At 36.3% G+C, this 20,399-nt stretch overlaps 2 protein-coding genes across 2 annotated transcripts in view; one reads left to right on the top strand and one right to left on the bottom strand.

Annotated features, from left to right (window-relative positions):
- LOC145788689 (tropinone reductase homolog At5g06060-like) overlaps positions 1-3,222 on the top strand; it is a 10,613-nt gene extending 7,391 nt beyond the window's left edge. The window contains exon 5 of the mRNA XM_082893521.1: positions 2,812-3,222. Coding sequence (XP_082749647.1) covers positions 2,812-2,994 — 183 coding nt within the window. The 3' untranslated portion in view covers positions 2,995-3,222. The remainder of the gene's footprint in view (positions 1-2,811) is intronic.
- Positions 3,223-7,948: 4,726 nt separating this feature from the next.
- On the bottom strand, positions 7,949-19,763 carry LOC145803296 (uncharacterized). Its single transcript, XM_082896580.1, has 2 exons — positions 19,135-19,763; positions 7,949-8,546 (listed from the first exon to the last, which is right to left on the bottom strand). Exons 1-2 carry the CDS (start codon positions 19,761-19,763, stop codon positions 7,949-7,951), a joined length of 1,227 nt encoding a protein of 408 aa, XP_082752706.1.
- Between the last annotated feature and the right edge of the window lie 636 nt (positions 19,764-20,399).

Genomic DNA, 20,399 nt, shown 5'->3' with positions numbered 1-20,399 from the left:
AATTCTTCTGGGGGGAAGCTGTTCTTACAGCAGCCTACCTTATTAATAGGATGCCATCTAGGGTACTAAATTTCCAAACCCCTTGTCAACTCCTCCTAAAATCCTTTCCAACTACTCGCCTCATCTCCACCATCCCACCAAAAATTTTCGGGTGCTCTGTCTTTGTTCATATCCATCACCAGTATCGAAGTAAACTTGATCCCAGGTCGCTCAAGTGTATCTTCATTGGGTATTCTTCACATCAAAAAGGGTATAAGTGTTACTCTCCGGTCACAAAGAAATTCTATAATTCCATGGATGTCACATTTTTTGAAACCCAGTCTTACTATCCTAAAATCGTCATTCAGGGGGAGACTCCAACCCAGGAACATCAATTTTGGACCCTTGAGTCATTTAGTGAGCCATCCATCACCACCAAAAATCACACACCTCAAGAGTCATTTAATCAATCTTTACCTGCCGAAAATTCTGAGTTCATTGTTGACTTGCGGGATAATGAGCACATCCAAGAGGACACGGAGGAAGGAGCACTTTCTCAACAAACCCATGAGGCTGAACCGGGTTCTAATCCAAGCAACATTCTAGGTAACAATATTCCTACCACAGATAGTACTGTTGATTCTGAGTTAGAAAACAGTATTCTTAATATGCCCATAGCTTGGAGAAAAGGAGTTAGATCATGTACTCAGCATCCTATTGGGAACTTTATTTCTTATGATAAGCTATCACCTTCATTCCGTGCCTTCACTTCTAGCATCACAGAGATACCCATTCCTCAGAATATTCAGGAAGCCTTCAAGTCTCCTCAGTGGAAGGCGGCAGTCAATGAGGAAGTTCGGGCTCTGGAAAAGAATGGTACTTGGGCAATTACTGATCTTCCAAGAGGTAAGAAACCAGTTGGATGTAAGTGGATTTTCACAGTAAAGTACAAGGCAGATGGTAATGTGGATCGTTATAAAGCTCGGTTGGTCGCTAAAGGATTCTCTCAATCCTATGGCATTGACTATCAAGAAACCTTTGCTCCAGTTGCCAAGCTCAACACTGTTCGTGTCCTTTTATCCTTGGCAGCTAATCTCGATTGGTCACTTCACCAACTTGATGTAAAAAATGCCTTCCTCAATGGTGACTTAACGGAAGAAGTTTACATGGACATTCCTGCTGGACTTGAGACGACATCAAATTTCAACAAAGTTTGCAGACTCCGAAAATCCCTGTATGGTCTCAAACAATCTCCCAGGGCCTGGTTTGAGCGGTTCACTAAGGTAGTGAAAGGGTATGGTTTTGTTCAATGTCAATCCGATCATACATTATTTGTGAAGCACTCCCTAGGAGGGAAATTGGCAATTATCATTGTTTATGTGGATGACATAATTCTAACAGGTGATCATGAAGAGGAAATTGGCTTACTTAAAAAATTCCTAACAAAGGAATTTGAGATTAAAGATCTTGGAAATCTTAAGTACTTTCTTGGAATGGAGATTGCTAGGTCAAAGAAAGGTATAGCAGTCTCACAACGTAAATACGTTCTAGACTTACTAAATGAAACAGGGATGCTAGGATGCAAGCCGGCAGAAACTCCTATGGACACAACTATCAAACTGGAAGAAAGTGACGGTAGTGCACCAAGTGATAAAGGGAGATATCAACGTCTTGTGGGAAAACTCATTTATCTTTCTCATACAAGGCCAGACATCGGCTTCTCTGTTAGTGTGGTCAGTCAATTCATGAATAATCCAACCGAAAAACACATGACTGCTGTGACCAGAATATTAAGGTACCTAAAAATGACACCAGGAAAGGGTCTCTTCTTCCAAAGAACAACAAATAGAAAAATTGAGATTTTTTCAGATGCAGATTGGGCAGGTTCAGTGACTGATCGAAGATCAACCTCTGGCTATTGTTCATTTGTTTGGGGGAACGCGGTTACATGGCGAAGCAAGAAACAGTCAGTGGTAGCCCGTAGTAGTGCTGAGGCAGAATTTCGTGCTATGGCCCTAGGTATCTGTGAGGGAATCTGGTTGAACAGACTGTTAGAAGAATTACGGGTTTCATCTGAGCATCCCATGGTTTTATACTGCGACAACCAAGCCGCCATCAGTATCGCTAAGAATCCGGTTCATCATGATCGAACTAAACACGTGCAGATAGATCGACACTTTATCAAGGAAAAGATTGAAGAAGGAGTTTTTCAAGTCAGCTACACTCCAACAAAGAGCCAAAAGGCTGACATTCTCACAAAAGCTCTTGCTCGAGTTAGCTTTGAAGATCTGACGGACAAATTGGGAATGATTAACATCTACAACGTCGCTTGAGGGGGAGTGTTTGAAATCAAGCTTCTTTTTCATTATTAATAATATATAATATATATAATGTATATATTATATTTGTGTGTCATTAGTAGTCATCAGATGCCTTAGATAGTGCAATTTGCTTTAGTTAGTGCCATTTCCTTTCGGCTACTTTTAGTTTTATATGTTGTGCCTTTAATTATGATTGTTGCCTTTCATTATGTTGTCTAGTAGCCTTTTATTATATTGTCTTGCAAATGTTGTATAATCACTCCTATAAAATGGAGTCTCCCCGTAAGGATTAATACAATTGAAAACAAAGAGCCTGTTTGCTCTGTCAATTATTCTCTCCATATTTATTTTTTCATTTTTTCTTATCTTTTGCACCAGTGATCATAGGCTACTTCTGAACTTAGGTGACTTGGCTGAAAGCAATTGTGTTGATGAAATTATACCCAAAAGTATTCCTTTATTCGTATGACAAAACACTTCTCCTGATTCTGAAATTTCTATTCCTTTGCAGTTGCTGGAAAACAAAGAGTTCCTGGATAAAATAATATCTCAAACTCCTCTAAGACGCCCTGGAGAGCCCAAGGAAGTATCATCCTTGGTGGCATTTCTTTGTATGCCTGCTTCGTCTTACATCACCGGGCAGATTATTTCCGTTGACGGAGGAATGACTGTTAATGGTTTCTCAGTTAATTAGGGGGAGAAGACAATGGCAAAATTTTGATATCCTCAGTACTCAATGTGTGGAGTGATATCAAATGTTTATAACGTCTCCTTTATGATTTGTTTGTCTGAATTGTTTTGTTTTCTTAATGAACTTTTTGCTTCAAAACTATGTTATTCGTGGCTGTCAAGATGAAATGGCGTATTTTCGAAGTTTTGTTCACCCTGGTCAATAAAAAAGATGATGTCTGTGGTTGGTTAAGTGATTGAACCATTTGTTAATATCGTCCCAGTCATAGAAAGCATATATTCTTTTCAACCAGATAGTTTTTTGTTCATTTTATCAATAAATATATAATTATTGAAAATCTTGTTTACTTGAGCATTTATTTAGACCATAAAGGAACTCCCAAATAATTTCCCAAAGATTGAGCTATTTTGTGATCCTGGTTATGCTGCTGGATCAGTCTGATTAAAGCATGCAAGTTATTGTTTGAAACAATGGTTTTGGACTCATAGCAATACTGATCTAATTGCTCTGTTTTGTTTGGGCACAAAAATATATTTTGAAAAATGGTTATCACATATTTTGGCATTTGGTGTAATAGAAAATCAAAATCAATATATATATATGTATATATATTTGTTAGGAAAATGTTTTTTAATTTTGAAAGGTGGGAAATTGTTTTTTTAATTTAAAGTTTTACCAGCGTCACCACCGCAACTATCACTTACCAACACCACCGTCAATTTAGTTTCAAGGTTTTAACTAAACACAAGATAATATTTTTACGCAGTGCTTTAAAATGAGTGCAATCCTCAACAATTGGATAGCAGAATTAATAATGTCCTCACCAAAACAAAGAACTGGTAAAAGCAAAATGACACAGAAGTTGAGAATTGATAAAAGCACAAGGTAAACCTAACTCTTCCAAAAACTAACAATTTTTAGATAATTTAAAATGAGCAGTCTTTTTTTTTTTTTTTTTTTTTTCAAGTTAAAAATGAAAAAAACAATCTTAGGATGAAATTTAACTTGCTCAAGGGAAAAAAATTGAGAAAATAGGATGCTTAGCGTCACTCCAGTTAAAAACGAAAAGGAGCCAATTTTAGGATGAAATTTAATTTACTCAAGGAAAAAAAGGGGAAAATTTCAGTGCAATGTACACTTTAAAAAAATTATAAATAAATGATAAGCTGTATACATATTAATAATTAAAATCATAAAATTTGTCATGAATCTGTTGTAATTTTTTGATAATACAACTGAGGGGTAATTTCCCTCCCCCCCAACAAAAGAAAAAAGAAGAGAAAATAGGATGCTTAGCATTACTCCTATTAATAATTAATAATTGACACTAGACGGCAAAATGGTAGGTAATCAACCAATCTTGAAACATAGAGGGGGCATTGAGGAAGGAGGATGTTAGAGAATAACGCTACGATGACCACATTTATTCATTATCTCATATTTTATCACTACATTGGCAATAAATATAAATGGTAAGATATATTAAGCCAATGCAACTATGACAACACCAAATATGTGCAACAATTTCCCATGGTATTGTATTGTTGGGGTGGACAACAGAAATAGTAGTGGGAAGGGTGTTGGAACAATTCGTCTTAAATTCTTCAGTTGGTGGTCTTCGGGTCTTCAAAACTTGACGATGATCTTGTCTATGTAGAACAGAAATTTGGTGCTTCAAGTTGCGTTATTTTGTCGTTTTCCTAAAGACAATATTTGCACCCACCAAAAGGTGTGCAGGGGGTTACAGCAAATTTGTCTCCAGGATACAATGAAGCCTGATCTAAAGATCAAGTCTACTGGCGTGTCTGCACTGACGGTAGTAGATCAAAATACTCTTGATATAATCAAGAAAACCAAGACACTGATAATCAAGTCTGCAGAATTTGATTACGAGTAAGAAAAGCAGAAACTTGCTTAAAAAACTCTTGATCGAAAACTCTAAATCAAAAGAGGGGGGGGGGGGGGGGGAAGAGAGAGAGAGAATTGTAGGAATGCTTTCTGAATTTTGTGATGGATTGAAATGGCTTATTTCACAGCCTATTTATAGGCCTTGATGCATCTGATCGAATGGTCATGTCCCTTGATCTCATCCGATCAGATCTGGCCGTTGGATCAACGATCTATGGTGCAAATCATACTCACTCCGAATACATGTCTTGACTGATCACACCCGATCACGATTGCGTGCCATCTCACCCGTACAATTGTGTGAATCTTTAATCAACGGCTATGATCAAACCGCTCCAGATCGAGCGCACAATCGTTCAATCGGTTCGTTGACTCATTGCCAACAGACGCCACATCATTACTACGTACATCACTGCCACGTGGACCTGATTGTATTCCACGTCACCCATGCCACGTTGGATCCACATCATTGCTCCAACCTGTCCGATGCAAATAGGAAAGCGCCCTCATGGCGCCTTGCGCCCGTGCTAAGTGCAAAGTGCAAAGTGCGCCATCAAACGCCACCTAGCCTACTGCTCACGCCACGCGCGCACACGTGTGCGTGTGTGTGCGGATTGCGGTGTGAGTGCATGCACACTAGCTTTCACCTTACAATTCCATATTCAAAGAAATATTTCATGTAGTAATTTATTAAGTGTTCCATGTTTTGTTCTCTTTCCAATGTGGGACAAAGTCCCCAAGCTTATTTCAAGCTTTCCAAAGAAAAACAAGGAAGGTTTTGAAAACACTCAAAAATAAACTATAAATTTGAAAACCCATTTTGAAAATTCCCCAACATTCTTCCATCACTTTCAAAATATCAGATGATGATTCTTGGTTCATTTGGTAGCCTTATGCATAGGTGAAGATATCTTACGATTTGAGTCATTCACTTATGGTGTGTTTGGTTGGGGGATTTGGAGAGGGATTTGGAAAGGGAAAGGGAAAAGGTGTGTGAAACTATGTGAAATGTAAGTATATTTTATTCACATTTCACCTAACTTTTCCTTTTCCCTTTCCAAATCCCTCCTCAAATCCCCCAACCAAACACAGCATTAGTGAAGACACCTCAAAGTTAGTCAAGATGGCATAGTAGACTTGTCTTTGAACTAGCGATTTTATACGACTAACCGGACATGTCTCACGCATAGTACATGTTACCTCAAGTATTCAAACAAACCGACACATAGATTGGCCTTGTGTTTATATCCTGCTTCATGAGCGCTGTAGAGTCAAGCCCTTGGACTCATAGGAAGCGACACCACCTCCTACACTCACATAGGTAAGCTTACTAACAGTACCCCTGCAATTTACAATACCCTAACAACCTAGTTATAAGCTTATTAAGATTTTGCTAACTTATCCTCTTCTTTTCACATTACAAGTACCAAGTACTTCAACCTTAGGATGAAAATGAAATAAAACTAAGTACTTGTAATCACGACATAAGGTGTATTTAGGCTTATTGAACTCAAGACTTGATGTTTCTTCAAGCGTTGAGTCGAGTTTCCACTAGGAGTGATAATGTTAAGTGGGCTTAAGACCCATCCCCTTTGATGTTTTCCACACCAAATCCCTTGCAAGTCCCTTTGTTAAGGGGTCAGCCAAGTTTTCACTTGACTTTACATAACTAATGATAATCACACTTTTTGCGATTAACTTCCTAACACAATTGTGTCTCAATTTTATATGCCTGGACTTTCCATTATAGACATGGCTATAGGCCCGTGATAGAGTTGCTTCACTATCACAATGCAAAGATATTTGTGGCATAGGTTTTGGCCATATCTTAATCCTTAGCAAGAGATTCCTTAGCCACTCTGTCTCTTTGCTACAAAAAGCCAATGCTACAAACTCTGACGCAATGGTTGAGTCTGTTATGTATGTTTGCTTCTTAGAACCCCAAGAGATAGCTCCTCCTCCAAGAGTAAAAATCCAACCACTCGTGGACTAGTAATCTTCAAGGTCAGTTATCCAACTAGCATCCGTGAATCCTTCCAGCACTGTTGGATAGCCATTATAGATGATTCCATAATCTATTGTTTTTCTCAAGTACCTAAGTATTTGGTTAACAACATGCTAATGCACACTACTGGGATTACTAGTGTATCTGCTAAGTTTTCCCACTGCAAATGCAATATCAGGTCTAGTGCAAGTCATGGTATACATCAGGCTACATATTACTTTTGAGTATTTTAGCTGATCAACAGCTCTTCCAATATTAGGATACAATTTCAAATTTGAATCAAAAGGTGTAGACATGGGTGTACAATTATATTGATTAAATTTCTTAAGAATTTTCTCAATATAGTGCGACTAGGTAAGAATCAAATTATTGTCCCCTCGTTTGATCTTAATACTTAGAATTATATCAGCCAAGCCCATGTCTTTCGTACTAAAGCTAGACGATAATAAACTTTTAGTACTTTCAATGACATCATTGTTAGTACCAAAAATAAGCATGACATCTACATATAGACATATGATTACACCTCTATTGCCAGTAAATTTACTGTACACACACTTATCAGATTCATGTATCCTAAAATCATTTGACACTATTACGTTGTCATATTTCTCATGCCACTGTTTTGGGTTTCAGTCCATATAGTGACTTCACGAGTTTATACACTTTGTGTTCTTGACCCTGTATAGCAAATTCTTCCGGTTGTTGCATATAGATTTCCTCTTCTAACTCTCCATTTAGGAAAGCAGTCTTAACATCCATTTGATGGATTTCAAGCTTGTAGATTGAGGCTAAGGAAATCAACACTCGAATGGTGGTGATTTTGGTCACTGGAGCATATGTATCAAAATGATTGATGCCCTCATTTTGAGTAAAACCCTTATCAACTAATTTTACTTTGAACTTGTCAATTGTGCGATTAACTTTCAATTTTCTTTTGAAAATCCATTTTCAACCACTTGGTTTGGATCTAGGTGGAAAATCAGTAAGTATCCAGGTATTGTTACCCATGATAGAATCTATCTCGTCGTTTATTGCTTCTTTTCAGAAAGTAACGTCTTGAGACTTCATAGCCTTCTCAAAGGTTGATGGATCTGAATCCAAATTCAACGAAATCATTGTTTGCTTACAATAATCTTTCCTAGTTCCTTCTGCAAGGTAAACAATGAAATCAGGGTCAAATGACTTCTCAGTCCTAGCCCTTTTACTTCTCCTTAGCTCAATAGGCTCATTAGGCTCAATGGGTTCATGTCCTTCACTTTCCTCTGTAGACATCAAAGGAGTTGATTTATTTCCTTGATTAGAATCCAACCTTGAAATGGTTGTGAAACGATTCTCATAAAAAACTCCATCACATGATTCAATGATGGTATTTGTTTCCCCTGAATCATTGGGCTCTACTACCAGAAAGCTATATGCTTTGCTAAGGAATATACATTCGATTCCTTTTTTACCTAATTTATTCATTTTAGGTTCAGGCAATCTGACTATTGCTCTACGGCCCCACCTTTTTAAGTAACATAGATTATGTTTCTTGTTTTTCCAAAGTTCATAAGGAGTAACATTTCTTCTCTTGAGAGGAATTCCATTAAGCATGTGACAGGCTGTGAGCAAGGCTTCACCCAAAAAACCAGAACTTAAACTGGAGTAAGAAAGCATAGCATTAATCATTTATGTTAATATCGTATTCTTTCTTTCAGCTACTCTATTTTGTTGCGGTGTGTAGGGTGCAGACTTCCCATGAAGAATACCAACATTTTCACAATATTTTGAGAAATGATATTCACCGCCTCTATTAGACCTAACTCTCTTTATTTTGACATTATACTGATTTTCTACTTATGTCTTAACAATCTTGAATTTATTAAGCACCTCATCTGTTACCTAAAAGACAACCTAAGAGGGGGGTGAATTAGGTTTTTACAACTAAAAATTAATAATACCCTAATAAAAATTATGACCAGCACAATAGATGAATATAGTTAATGAAATAAAAATAATTAAAATAATGTTCTAACAACTATGTCAGTTAATGATTTTAGGACAATGAAAATGTGAAATATAGCTACAGCAATTTAAATAAAATAAAGAGATAAAGGAGAGAGAGGCAAAAAAATTTATAATGGTTCGGCTTCAACTCAGCCTACGTCCACTCCTCAAGCTTTACTTGAGATTTTCCACCATGTTCTAGCTTCACGGGGGTGCTAGCAACCTCTTTACAAATGGAGCAATTCTCTACAGATTTTACACAGACTTTCTAAGTCAAGAACAATGAATGTACTACACTCTTACAATGTTGAAAAGAATGTGTTTTTGTTTTCACTGAAAACTACAAAAATTATATCTCAAAGATAGATATAAAAATGAAGCTCTAGTTTTTTGTAAACCTCACACAGGAAAGATGGGTTTAAAGCTATACGTCTCAGTGTATAATTTCTGAAAGAGGATGTAAACAAAAATTGAAGAATACTTCTCAGAGAATTTTTTAGAGAATAGATGTGAGTGATTATATATCAAAGAATATTTTTTGATTTTTTTTTTTTTTGTAACTAGTTTACATTAGAGGCCTTGGTATATATAATGAAACTTATAGCCGTTTGTAGACGTCCCCGAACGTCCCGGGAGGAAATCTCCCGTTTTGTTCATCGGGTTCACTACAGTTCAGGACTCAATGTCACGGTCCTGTATCTAATCTCGCAGAGTGCAATGCAAGACCGATAAATCATCAAAGAGTCCAAATCCGGCAAATCGTTTTTGAAAATAGATTTTTTGAAAGAAGTGCCAAACATGGACTGCTTTGCCAGATACAGAGTCGCCACCTAAATATTTTATTTTGGAAAATTTAGGAAACCCTGACTCGTTGCCTAAGGCCACGTGTCCGTCATCACCAAAGTTGCCTCGGCTCGGGAACTTGGGTACGATTGGGGAAGATCACTTCGTGAGCACCCCCGCTCGCCCGATCAACGATCGGCCTCTACTAACCATGATATCTAGTTTTGAAAACATTATGTGTTCTTATTCCGGTTATTAGCCTAGATTACTATGTGATGCGCACAGCATACAAGTATAGACTGGGTCGCCTGAATTGGAACAAAGCATCTCATGTTTGTTTTGAAAATGGTTTGATGGTGCTACCCGCAAGTAGGCTAAGACGTGGATTTGCCACTCTCGGGTGGGCTTAGAAAACATGATTTTGCCACTATCTAGTGGACTTAAAACTCACAATTAATGAATTGTTCCAATTCAAATAACCCAACCTTCACCCACAGGCATTCAGGCAGTTATATCATATAAGCACATAGCCCCATGGTAAGCATGCTATCATGGCAGTCACTCACACACATGCAAGGATGCTAAAGCAAAAACACTTACCGAGTACTCCAAGTCAAAACAGAAGCTAATTAGGAATCCATGCATGGTCCTAACTATACAGTAATGCCTAATGCAACACATGCAAAATGCAACTAAGATAGGCTTGGCTATTCTAAGATGGCATATGAAATGCTACAGCTAACAAGTATTCAACTCGGAATTGAAATACAAATGCAGTTAGTATGATGCGCCGAGCCCGGTGCATGCAATACAGATGAATGATGCAAACATGCAAGCATAAGTATGCTAATTGAAACATGCCCTAATCTAACCATCATAAGCAGGTAAATAAAAGGGAGAAAGACGTGGGGTTGGAAGACATACATCACACACACGCACACTTATTACAACATTACCCTCGCTCGGAGGGTCCGAATAAATAATATACAGTCCGAATGAATAGTACAGTCTGAATAAATACAAAATCCTAATTAATTAACAAATTAATCTAGGAAAGCAGGGAATTAGCATGCAAGCTATGGACCACCTCGGCTCTGTTCCGAATGATGAATGATGCATGCTCGGGTTGCCTTTGTCGGGAAATTCCTTGCGATGCCCCGGTTTGCCTCTTTTTGCAATTAATCCTGGGATGTTGTGCGAAGCTCTAGAAGGCTGCTAATTTCTGGTTTGCTGCAACAGAGAGCAAGAAGGGGGCATGGCAAAGTATTTTCACATATGTATGCATGCCTCGATCTTCGTGCCACCAATCACGCATATCGATGCATGTTGGCCGAGGAGTCGAATTGCACGACTCAATATGAAATGAGTGCACATGAAACACAACAAGGCCTAGACTCCATCACGGGTAATCCGGTATGTCGGCGACTGAGGAATTGAGACACGTTTCGTCACTCGGAGTACAAAACGTCCCTCGTTTCCCGTGCTTGGGCTAACTCCTATCCCCAACACGATGCAAATGAGATGGCATATACAATGCGACTAACATACAACCTAGCATACGCAATGCTATGAAATGGCATACACAATGCTCGATGTAACATGGCATACACAATGCTCTAACATACAACCTAGCACACGCAATGCTAAGGACTGAAATGGCATACACAATGCACGATGAACTTACGCCAACATGAGTGGACCTCAGCCACACTCACATTAGTGGCCATTAGATGAAAATGAGACAACCGAACGCAAACCGAGGACCGAACTTAAGGCATAAAATACCACTCTACCAAGGCATGACAAGGGATGCAAGATGGCATTCAAACATGTAAATTTCAGCACTGAAACATGATGCTAAATGGTCCCAAAACATGGAAATATGGCACTCGATGCGTGGAATAAGCCCCGAAACTCAAAACTAGGCACATGCATTGAACCACAAGCGCACAAAGCAAGAATTATTTGATCATGAAGTATAAAAACAGAGCCAAGGCAATCCCAAAATGTGCACATTTCTGGTTTAAAGCATGGCCAAAAGATGCTAACATGATGGACTAACATAGCATGCAACATTGGCTAACAAGCATGGTTTACATGGCATGTATATGAAGCGTATGAGAACTCATCAAACCAGCCAAAAACAGTGAATAAAACATGCCAAAATATGCCCAAATAATCACTGAAATGCAGCCAATGCATGCAAAAATGAGGGGCTTCTTTGGAGGGCCACGCAAGGGGTTGTTAAGTACATACAAGATAGACATGAAGCATGGCAAAACCACCTCTAGAAATTAGTTATGACAGCCCTAAAACCCACCAAATAGGCCCTGAAATCAATCTCGGAAACATGCAGAGAAAGGTCCCTTTGAAAGGCCTTGAATGGGGTTGCTCTATACATGCATCATAGACATAAAATATGGAAAAATGGGCTCTTGACAGAGCTTAGGAAGACCTTAAAACCCTCAGAATGAGGCCTGAAACATGACTCCAATGCATGCAAAATAGGGTCCCTTTGGAAGGCCCAAAAGACCATCAAACAAGACAAGGAGAGAGAGGGTCACCCCCCTCTGATTTTGGCTCCCAAAAATGCATCTAAGCCACTAAAAATTCACTGGATTTCAGTGGCTAAGAGGCCAAACCATGGCCAATGCAAGTGCTCTAATGCATAGCCCTAATCATGAAGAGATAAAGCAGGCATAGGGGGAAGATGACCCCAAACAAAAAAGGGACCTTAACCAAACTTGAAGAGGAGATTAAAACAAAATCTTTTTCATTTTATGACAAATCTCGAAAATTTTCACAAGTAAGGCTAAAACATGATGTAAAAATAGCCCTAAAAGAGAGATAGAGGGTAAGGGGAAGTAGATGACCTCAAACAGCAAAGTGCCCTGAAACAAAGTTGAAGAGGAGCTCAAAATAAGACACTTTACAGTTTAAGTCGAGGCTCAAAAATGTTTGCAAATGGGGCTAAGTAATGAAGTAAAATAAGGCTAGAAAAGGGGAAATGAAGACTTACCCTTGTAGAGAAGAAGGCCAGCAGCTCCTGGACCAAAATAATGAGTCTTCAACCTCTGAAAACAAGCTCTAAGGACCTCCAAGCAATGGTGGAAGTGTGTGGTTGTGAGGTGGTGTGCAAAGGGCCAAAGACTTTACACTTTTGAAGCCAAAAGGGAGAGATATAGAGGGAGATGTATGTTTTTTTGCTCCAGCAATTTCAGAACCCTTGCAATGGAAGGGGAGCCCTTCCTTTATAGAGAAGAGAGGCTAAAGCTTCTCTTAGAAGCTTAAAACCTAGGTTAAACATCCTCCATACACGTGTATGGGGGATGCAGCAAATGGAAAACAGCTGGCACAGTTGGAATACACTTACTGAGACAAAGCTGGCCGACCAGTTAAAAAGGTTCAAGGTGGTCGGCCGACCAGGGGTCAAAAGGTTCAAGCCCCAAATCTAGTTGTCCATGAATCTCTTGAAGTTAGCTTTCCAATGCCGCAAACCTTGCATTAAAATTCCTCCTGTGCAAAAAGTTATGCCAGTTTTGGTGAAGCCGCGCAGATTTGGTCCAACCGAACTTCAACCAACCATATCTCCCCCACCCGGACTTGTCCTTAGGAGATTCTTGAGTGAAAAATGAAGCCCCGGAAGTAAGATTTCCAAAAGTGGTGGCCTCATACCTTAATTCCTCCTGTGCAAAGAGTTATACCCATTTCGGTGAAGCCGCGCATATGTTTTCTCTCATTCCTAGATTCATGCTGAACCACTTTTGACCAAAAAAGCTGGCCGGCCATCTGATTTTCTGGTTTTCCATGTGGCCACATTGAAGCCCCAGAAGTTAGCTTTCCAATGGCACCAACCGCACATCTTAATTCCTCCTGTGCAAAGCGTTATGCCCATTTCGGTGAAACCGCGCAGATTTGGTCCTACCTGGATTCATGCCGAACTTCTCCCAAACTAGTTTTCCTTTCTCTTCTCTTCTTTTCTTCAACTCCAAACCCCTAGACAAGGTGTTTTGAAAGATTTTTCAAAGATTTCATCTCTCTTTCGTTCATTTCCACTTTGTCCTTGCTTGGTTTACCGAAAAGCGCAACATTTGATAAAATGCGAGCCTCGGAACATCGTAAAAACTTTATTTCAAAAACGTTTTGAAAGAGAGGGTTTTAAGGTCTAAAATCTTTTGATCAAGATTGTTTTGGTCCAAAAAGGGGTATGAAGTTGAGATTTGACTCTCCTCTTGCCAAAGAAATCGACCCTTTGTACTGCACAACTTCCAAAACCATCAGTCGCGTCCAAGTCTTAAAGGCGGTCAAAAATGGGGTGTCTACACCGTTGTATTCATTTGAATATCTTCCACTCCATCATTACTAATTTGAATATCTTCCACTTGAACCTTTTGGCTTGCTGTTGTGCTGGGCTGTTTGAACCTTTGTTTTGGGCTGTTTTATTACGATCCACTCCCCATACCCAATGGTTAAGTATCGTGATGGCCAGGGCATGAGGTTACCTCCGGTCAATTCTTAAACAAATTAATAAATGTGAGCGAAAATAATATTTAAGTGGAGGTACCAAAATAATCATTGGAGCTTCTATTTTTATAACAAAATTTATTGACCAAAAAGACCAATATTTACATATAAAAATATCAAAAAAGTGCTGTGTGTGTCTATTCCGCAGTCCCGCATCTAAGACTTTCCAAAAGCTATTTTTGAATTGCATTGTTTCTTGAAAATTGGTAAACAGTTATAAGCACATGGCAGAGTGAGAAATATTATACCAAGAGTATAAGGGACACAAAATAACCATAGATAGTTATGTAACTAAAATGTTTAAGATAACTTAGTCTGAACAAATAATCATTTAAGTGGAAAAACTGAGATTACGTAAATATATAACCATAATCATGGTATCAAACAGAACAAAACAGAGGTCACAGGAATGATAGTCAGAATAGAGATACTGATTCAAGAGGTGGCTCGTATGGATTATAGAAGTGGCTCCCACAATAGTGTAGCACTTATCTCCGCACAGTACTTTGCTTCGCATAGAACAGAGGTCAATGGATCCATGACAATAGAGAGTCACAAAGTGACCAAACAGAGGTCAATGGTTATTTAAGTCCCCCAAGGCGTGGGACTCCCATGGTAGTACTTATAAAACATAATTGGTTATAAGGTCATTGTCAAATAATCATTAAAAGTTAAACTAACCTATCCATGGATTTCATTTTAACAAATAGAGTTCAGAGATTAGTCCACGTAATTGAAATATTTATAAAACACAACTTGTATTAATATAACTAATAAAATATAACTCGTATAAAATAAATTATGGTAAGTCAAAACATACGTAAAATATATTATGGTAACTCAAGGTATAATATAACTCACCTTAAAATTAATATCTCCATATTTCTTTCCACTATCAAACACTCTTCCGACTTCCATTCTTTTCTTTCCCTTTTCTTCCATTCCTTTTCCCTCATTCCTTTCCTTTCATTCTCTCTCTTTTTTTCCTTTTCTTTTCTTCCAGTTGATCACCTCCTCCCTATTTATAGAGAGGTAAGAACATTAACTACGTAGCTAGCGCGTATCTTCGTGAGATTTGATTAATAAATTATATAGATTTATACTTATCTTTAATAAATATTTAAGATAATTACATTTTGACCCAATTCTCTAATATAACTATGTAAATAAATTAATCTCTAGTTAAATTACATTCTATCGTATACCAACAGAAAATTAATTATTTATTTTACTACCACACCAATTATTGTTATTATTATTATTATTATTATTATTATTGTTATCAATATTATTATTTTGTACTCTTACTTTTATATTTATTTATTTACTACCTTTAACTTTAATTTGGCCCAACTAGTATTATAATTCTATATTTCTGCTAATTTGGCCCCAAATAATAATCCCTAATTAATCTCATATTTGATAATCCAATGCCAAATTAGATTCTGTATTTATTATTATTTATTTAATAATATATTATCACATACAACCATAATACTAGTATAAAATTTAAGAGACAACTTAAATTTTCGGGTTGTTACAATCTTCCTTCCTTTTAAAAATTTCGTCCTCGAAATTTGTCATAGGTGTAACCTATCCGCTATGCACTCTGATAAATACATATTAGATGATTAAAAAAAATATTACCTCAAAAAAATTTACCAAAAACAACTCACTGCTTATTTGTCAAAAATCATTTTGGGCCAAAATGAAAAACAATCGGTAACTTTAAAAACTTTTTATTGGTTTTATTTCTGAAAAAAAAGAGAATATAATTAAACAAGCGACTGGAAATGAAATGACAGAATTACATGCAAGAGTTGAAGGAATTTGAGAGGAGCTTCCGTTTCTTTTATTCGTGAACTTTCCACTGATGGAAAATAATTTCAAAATTAGTATCTTTATAATTTGAACCCACTTTTAAAAAGTTGAAGTAATTTTTTTTTTTTGGAATACTAAACTGAAAATTATATGTATTTAATTATATTATAATTTTGATAGGTGCTTGAGCCCGACACCCTTTTGTTTCTTTTCCTTCTTTTGCTATAACAAATATAAATTATATGTAATATCCTTTACAAATTATGCAGAAAAAAAAAAATATATATATATATATATATATATAAAATCATATAAAATTATAATATAATTAAATCGACTAACAAAATATAATATTTAGTTATTAATTACCCGCTATCCTACTTCTTTAATGTGCGTGTCCTATCCTCCAATGATGATTTTTTTTTTTTTATAAACCATTACTCTGATACCACTTGTCACGACTCACTCCCCATACCCAAGGGTTGCATCGTGATGGCCAGGGCCTGATGTTACCTCCGGCCAATTCTTAAACAAATTAATAAATGCGAGCGAAAATAATATTTAAGTGAGGGTACTAAAATAATCATTGGAGCTTCTATTTTTATAACAAAATTTATTGACCAAAAAGACCGATATTTACATATAAAAATATCATAAAAGTGTTGTGTGTGTCTATTCCGCAGTCCTGCATCTAAGACTTTCCAAAAGCTATTTCTGAATTGCATTGTTTCTTGAAAATTGGCAAACAGCTATAAGCACATGACAGAGTGAAAAATATTATGCCAAGAGTATAAGGGACACAAAATAACCATGGATAGTTATGTAACTAAAATGTTTAAGATAACTTAGTCTGAACAAATAATCATTTAAGTAGAAAAACTGAGATTACGTAAATATATAACCATAACCATGGTATCGAACAGAACAAAACAGAGGTCACATGAATGATAGTTAGAATAGAGATACGGATTCAAGAGGTGGCTCGTACGGATTATAGAAGTGGCTCCCACAATAGTGTAGCACTTATCTCCGCACAGTACTTTGCTCCGCATAGAACAGAGGTCAATGGATCCATGACAATAGAGAGTCACAAAGTGACCAAACAGAGGCCAATGGTTATTTAAGTCCCCTAAGACGTGGGACTCCCGTGGTGGTACTTACAAAACATAATTGTTTATAAGGTCATTGTCAAATAATCATTAAAAGTTAAGCAAATATATCCATGGATTTCATTTTAATAAATAGAGTTCAAAAATTAATCAACATAATTAAAATATTTATAAAACATAACTTGTATTAATATAACTAATAAAATATAACTTGTATAAAATAAATTATGGTAAGTCAAAACATACGTAAAATATATTATGGTAACTCAAGGTATAATATAACCCACCTTAAAATTAATACCTTACTCTTTCTTTCCACTACAAAGGACTCTTCCGACCTCCATTATTTTCTTTCCCTTTTCTTCACTTACATTTCCCTCATTCCTTTCCTTGCATTCTCTCTTTTTTTTTCTTTTCTTTTCTTTCAGTTGATCTCCTCCTCCTTATTTATGGAGAGGTAAGAACATTAGCTACGTGGCTAGTGCTTATCTTCCCCAGATTTGATTAATAAATTATATAGATTTATATTTTTTTTAAATAAATATTTAAGATAATTACACTTTGACTCAATTTTCTAATATAACTATATAAATAAATTAATCTCTAATTAAATTATATATATCAACAGAAAATTAATTATTTATTTTACTACCATACCCATTATTATTATTATTATTATTATTATTATTATTATTATTATTATTATTATTATTTTATACTCTTACTTTTATATTTATTTATTTACTATCTTTAACTTTAATTTGGCCCAACTAGTATTATAATTCTATATTTTTATTAATTTAGCCCCAAATAATAATCCCTAATTAATCCCATATTTGATAATCCAATGCCAAATTAGATTATGTATTTATTATTATTTATTTAATAGTATATTATCACATACAACCATAATACTAGTATAAAATTTAAGGGACAACTTAAATTTTCAAATTGTTACATGTTTGAACCTCTGATTTTGGGTTGTTTGAACCTCTATTTTTGATCTGTTTGAACTCCTGATTTAAGCAAATATTAAATACATTCTAACAACATTTAGGATAAAAGTTTAGGTAAGAAATAATGGGACAAAATAAATTTTGATTCTATTTTTTTCTTTCAAATAAATTAAAACATAATTAAATAAATCATCAAAATAAATGTTGATTCTATTTTTCTCTTTCAAATAAATCATCAAAATAAATTTTGATTTTATTTTTCTCTTCCAAATAAATTAAAATATAATTAAATAAATCATCAAAATAAATTGTGATTTTATTTTTCTCTTCCAAATAAATTAAAACATAATTAAATAAATCATCAAAATAAATTTTGATTCTATTTTTCCCTTTCCAATAAATTATCAAAATAAATTTTGATTCTATTTTTCTCTTCTAAAAAAATTAAAACATAATTAAATAAATCATCAAAATAAATTTTGATTCTATTTTTCTCTTCTAAATAAATTAAAACATTATTAAATAAATCATCAAAATAAATTGTGAATCAATTTTTCTCTTCCAAATAAATTAAAACATTATTAAACAAATCATCAAAATAAATAAGTCCAACAATCTTTTGATACAAAAGATAGATATGACAGTACTTAGAAAAATCATCAATGAATGTTACGAAATATTTCTTATCACCTCTTGTGGGGGTACTATGCATGTCACATATATCACTATGCATAAGTTCAAGTAGAGATGTGATTTTATCTACTTTAGGAAATGGAATACGAGTAATTTTAGATTGCACACAAAATTTATATTTTTCAAACATATCAAAATCATACTTAGGAATTAAATCTAAATTAACCATATCATGCATTTCCTAGTATTAACATGACCTAAACGAGCATGCCATAAAGAAAGAGAATCAACAATATAAGCACAAATAGATGTATTATTGATAACATTAAGTTTGAACATTCCTTGATACATGTAGCCCTTTCCAAAAAAAATCCCGCCTTTAGACAGGACAAATTTGTCCTACTCAAATACTAACTTGAAACCATGCTTATTAAGCAGACTTCCATATGCAAGGTTTTTTCTGACATTAGGTACATGATAAACATCATTAAGGCTTAAGACTTTTCCAGATGTGAACTCTAGATCCACCGTCCCTTTGTCTTTGATAGCAGCAGTTGAAGAGTTGCCAATGTAGAGAACTGTTCCATCATTCACTTGTTCATAAGTAGTGAAACGACTCTTGTCGTTGCAGACGTGCCTTGTTGCTCCTGAGTCAATCCACCAGTCACCAGCAATGAACTTATTCTTAGCATTTGATGCTTTTGGCTTCGTCTTGTATGACCGACATTCATTTCTGAAGTGCCCTGGCTTGCCACAGTGCCAGCAAGCACCTTTCGGCTTCTTAGCATCTTTCTTAGGTTGGGGGTCGCGTTTACGTTTCGTTTTGTTGAACCTCTTGCCATCATCCACTATGTGAATCTTGGAAGTCTGAGCCAATTGGTTATCTTTACTTTTAAGAAGTCTTGACTCTTCCTCAACTTGGAGGTGTTGAGCCAATCTCTCTATAGTTAGATCTTCATTTTTGTGTTTCAGAGTTTTCTTAACATCCTTCCAAGAAGCTGGCAGTTTCTTTATTATAGATGAAACTACAATAGATTCATCCATGTTGTAGACGTCCCCGAACGCTCCGGGAGGGAGAGTCCCCCCCTGGTTCCGTTCATTTTGGGCTCACTACAGTTCAGGACTCTCAAATTGTCACGGTTCTAAATCTGAACCAAAGAGTCCAAATCCGGTAAATCGTTTTGAGAAAAAAGATTTTTTGAAAGAAGTGCCAAACATGGACTGCTTTGCCAGATACAGAGTCGCCACCTAAATATTTTATTTTGGGGAAATTTAGGAAACCCTGACCCGTTGCCTAAGGCCACGTGTCCGTCATCACCAAAGTTGCCTCGGCTCGGGAACTTGGGTACGATTGGGGAAGGTCACTTCGTGAGCACCCCCGCTTGCCCGATCAAAGATCGGCCTCTACTAACCATGATATCTATCTTTGAAAACATTATGCGGTTATTAGCCTAGATTACTATGTGATGCGCACAGCATACAAGTATAGACTAGATCGCCTGAATTGGAACAAAACATTTCATGTTTGTTTGTTTGAAAATGGTTTGATGGTGCTACCCACAAGTAGGCTAAGACGGGGATTTGCCACCCTCGGGTGGGCTTAGAAAACATGATTTTGCCACTATCTAGTGGGCTTAAAACTCGCATTTAATGAGTTGTTCCAATCCAAATAACCCAACC

Source organism: Camellia sinensis, chromosome 11 (genome assembly GCF_055761805.1).
Source record: "Camellia sinensis isolate YWXY chromosome 11, ASM5576180v1, whole genome shotgun sequence".
Taxonomy (NCBI): domain Eukaryota; kingdom Viridiplantae; phylum Streptophyta; class Magnoliopsida; order Ericales; family Theaceae; genus Camellia; species Camellia sinensis.
Note: the sequence above shows the minus strand (reverse complement) of the source record. Positions and strands in the feature narration are given on the sequence as shown.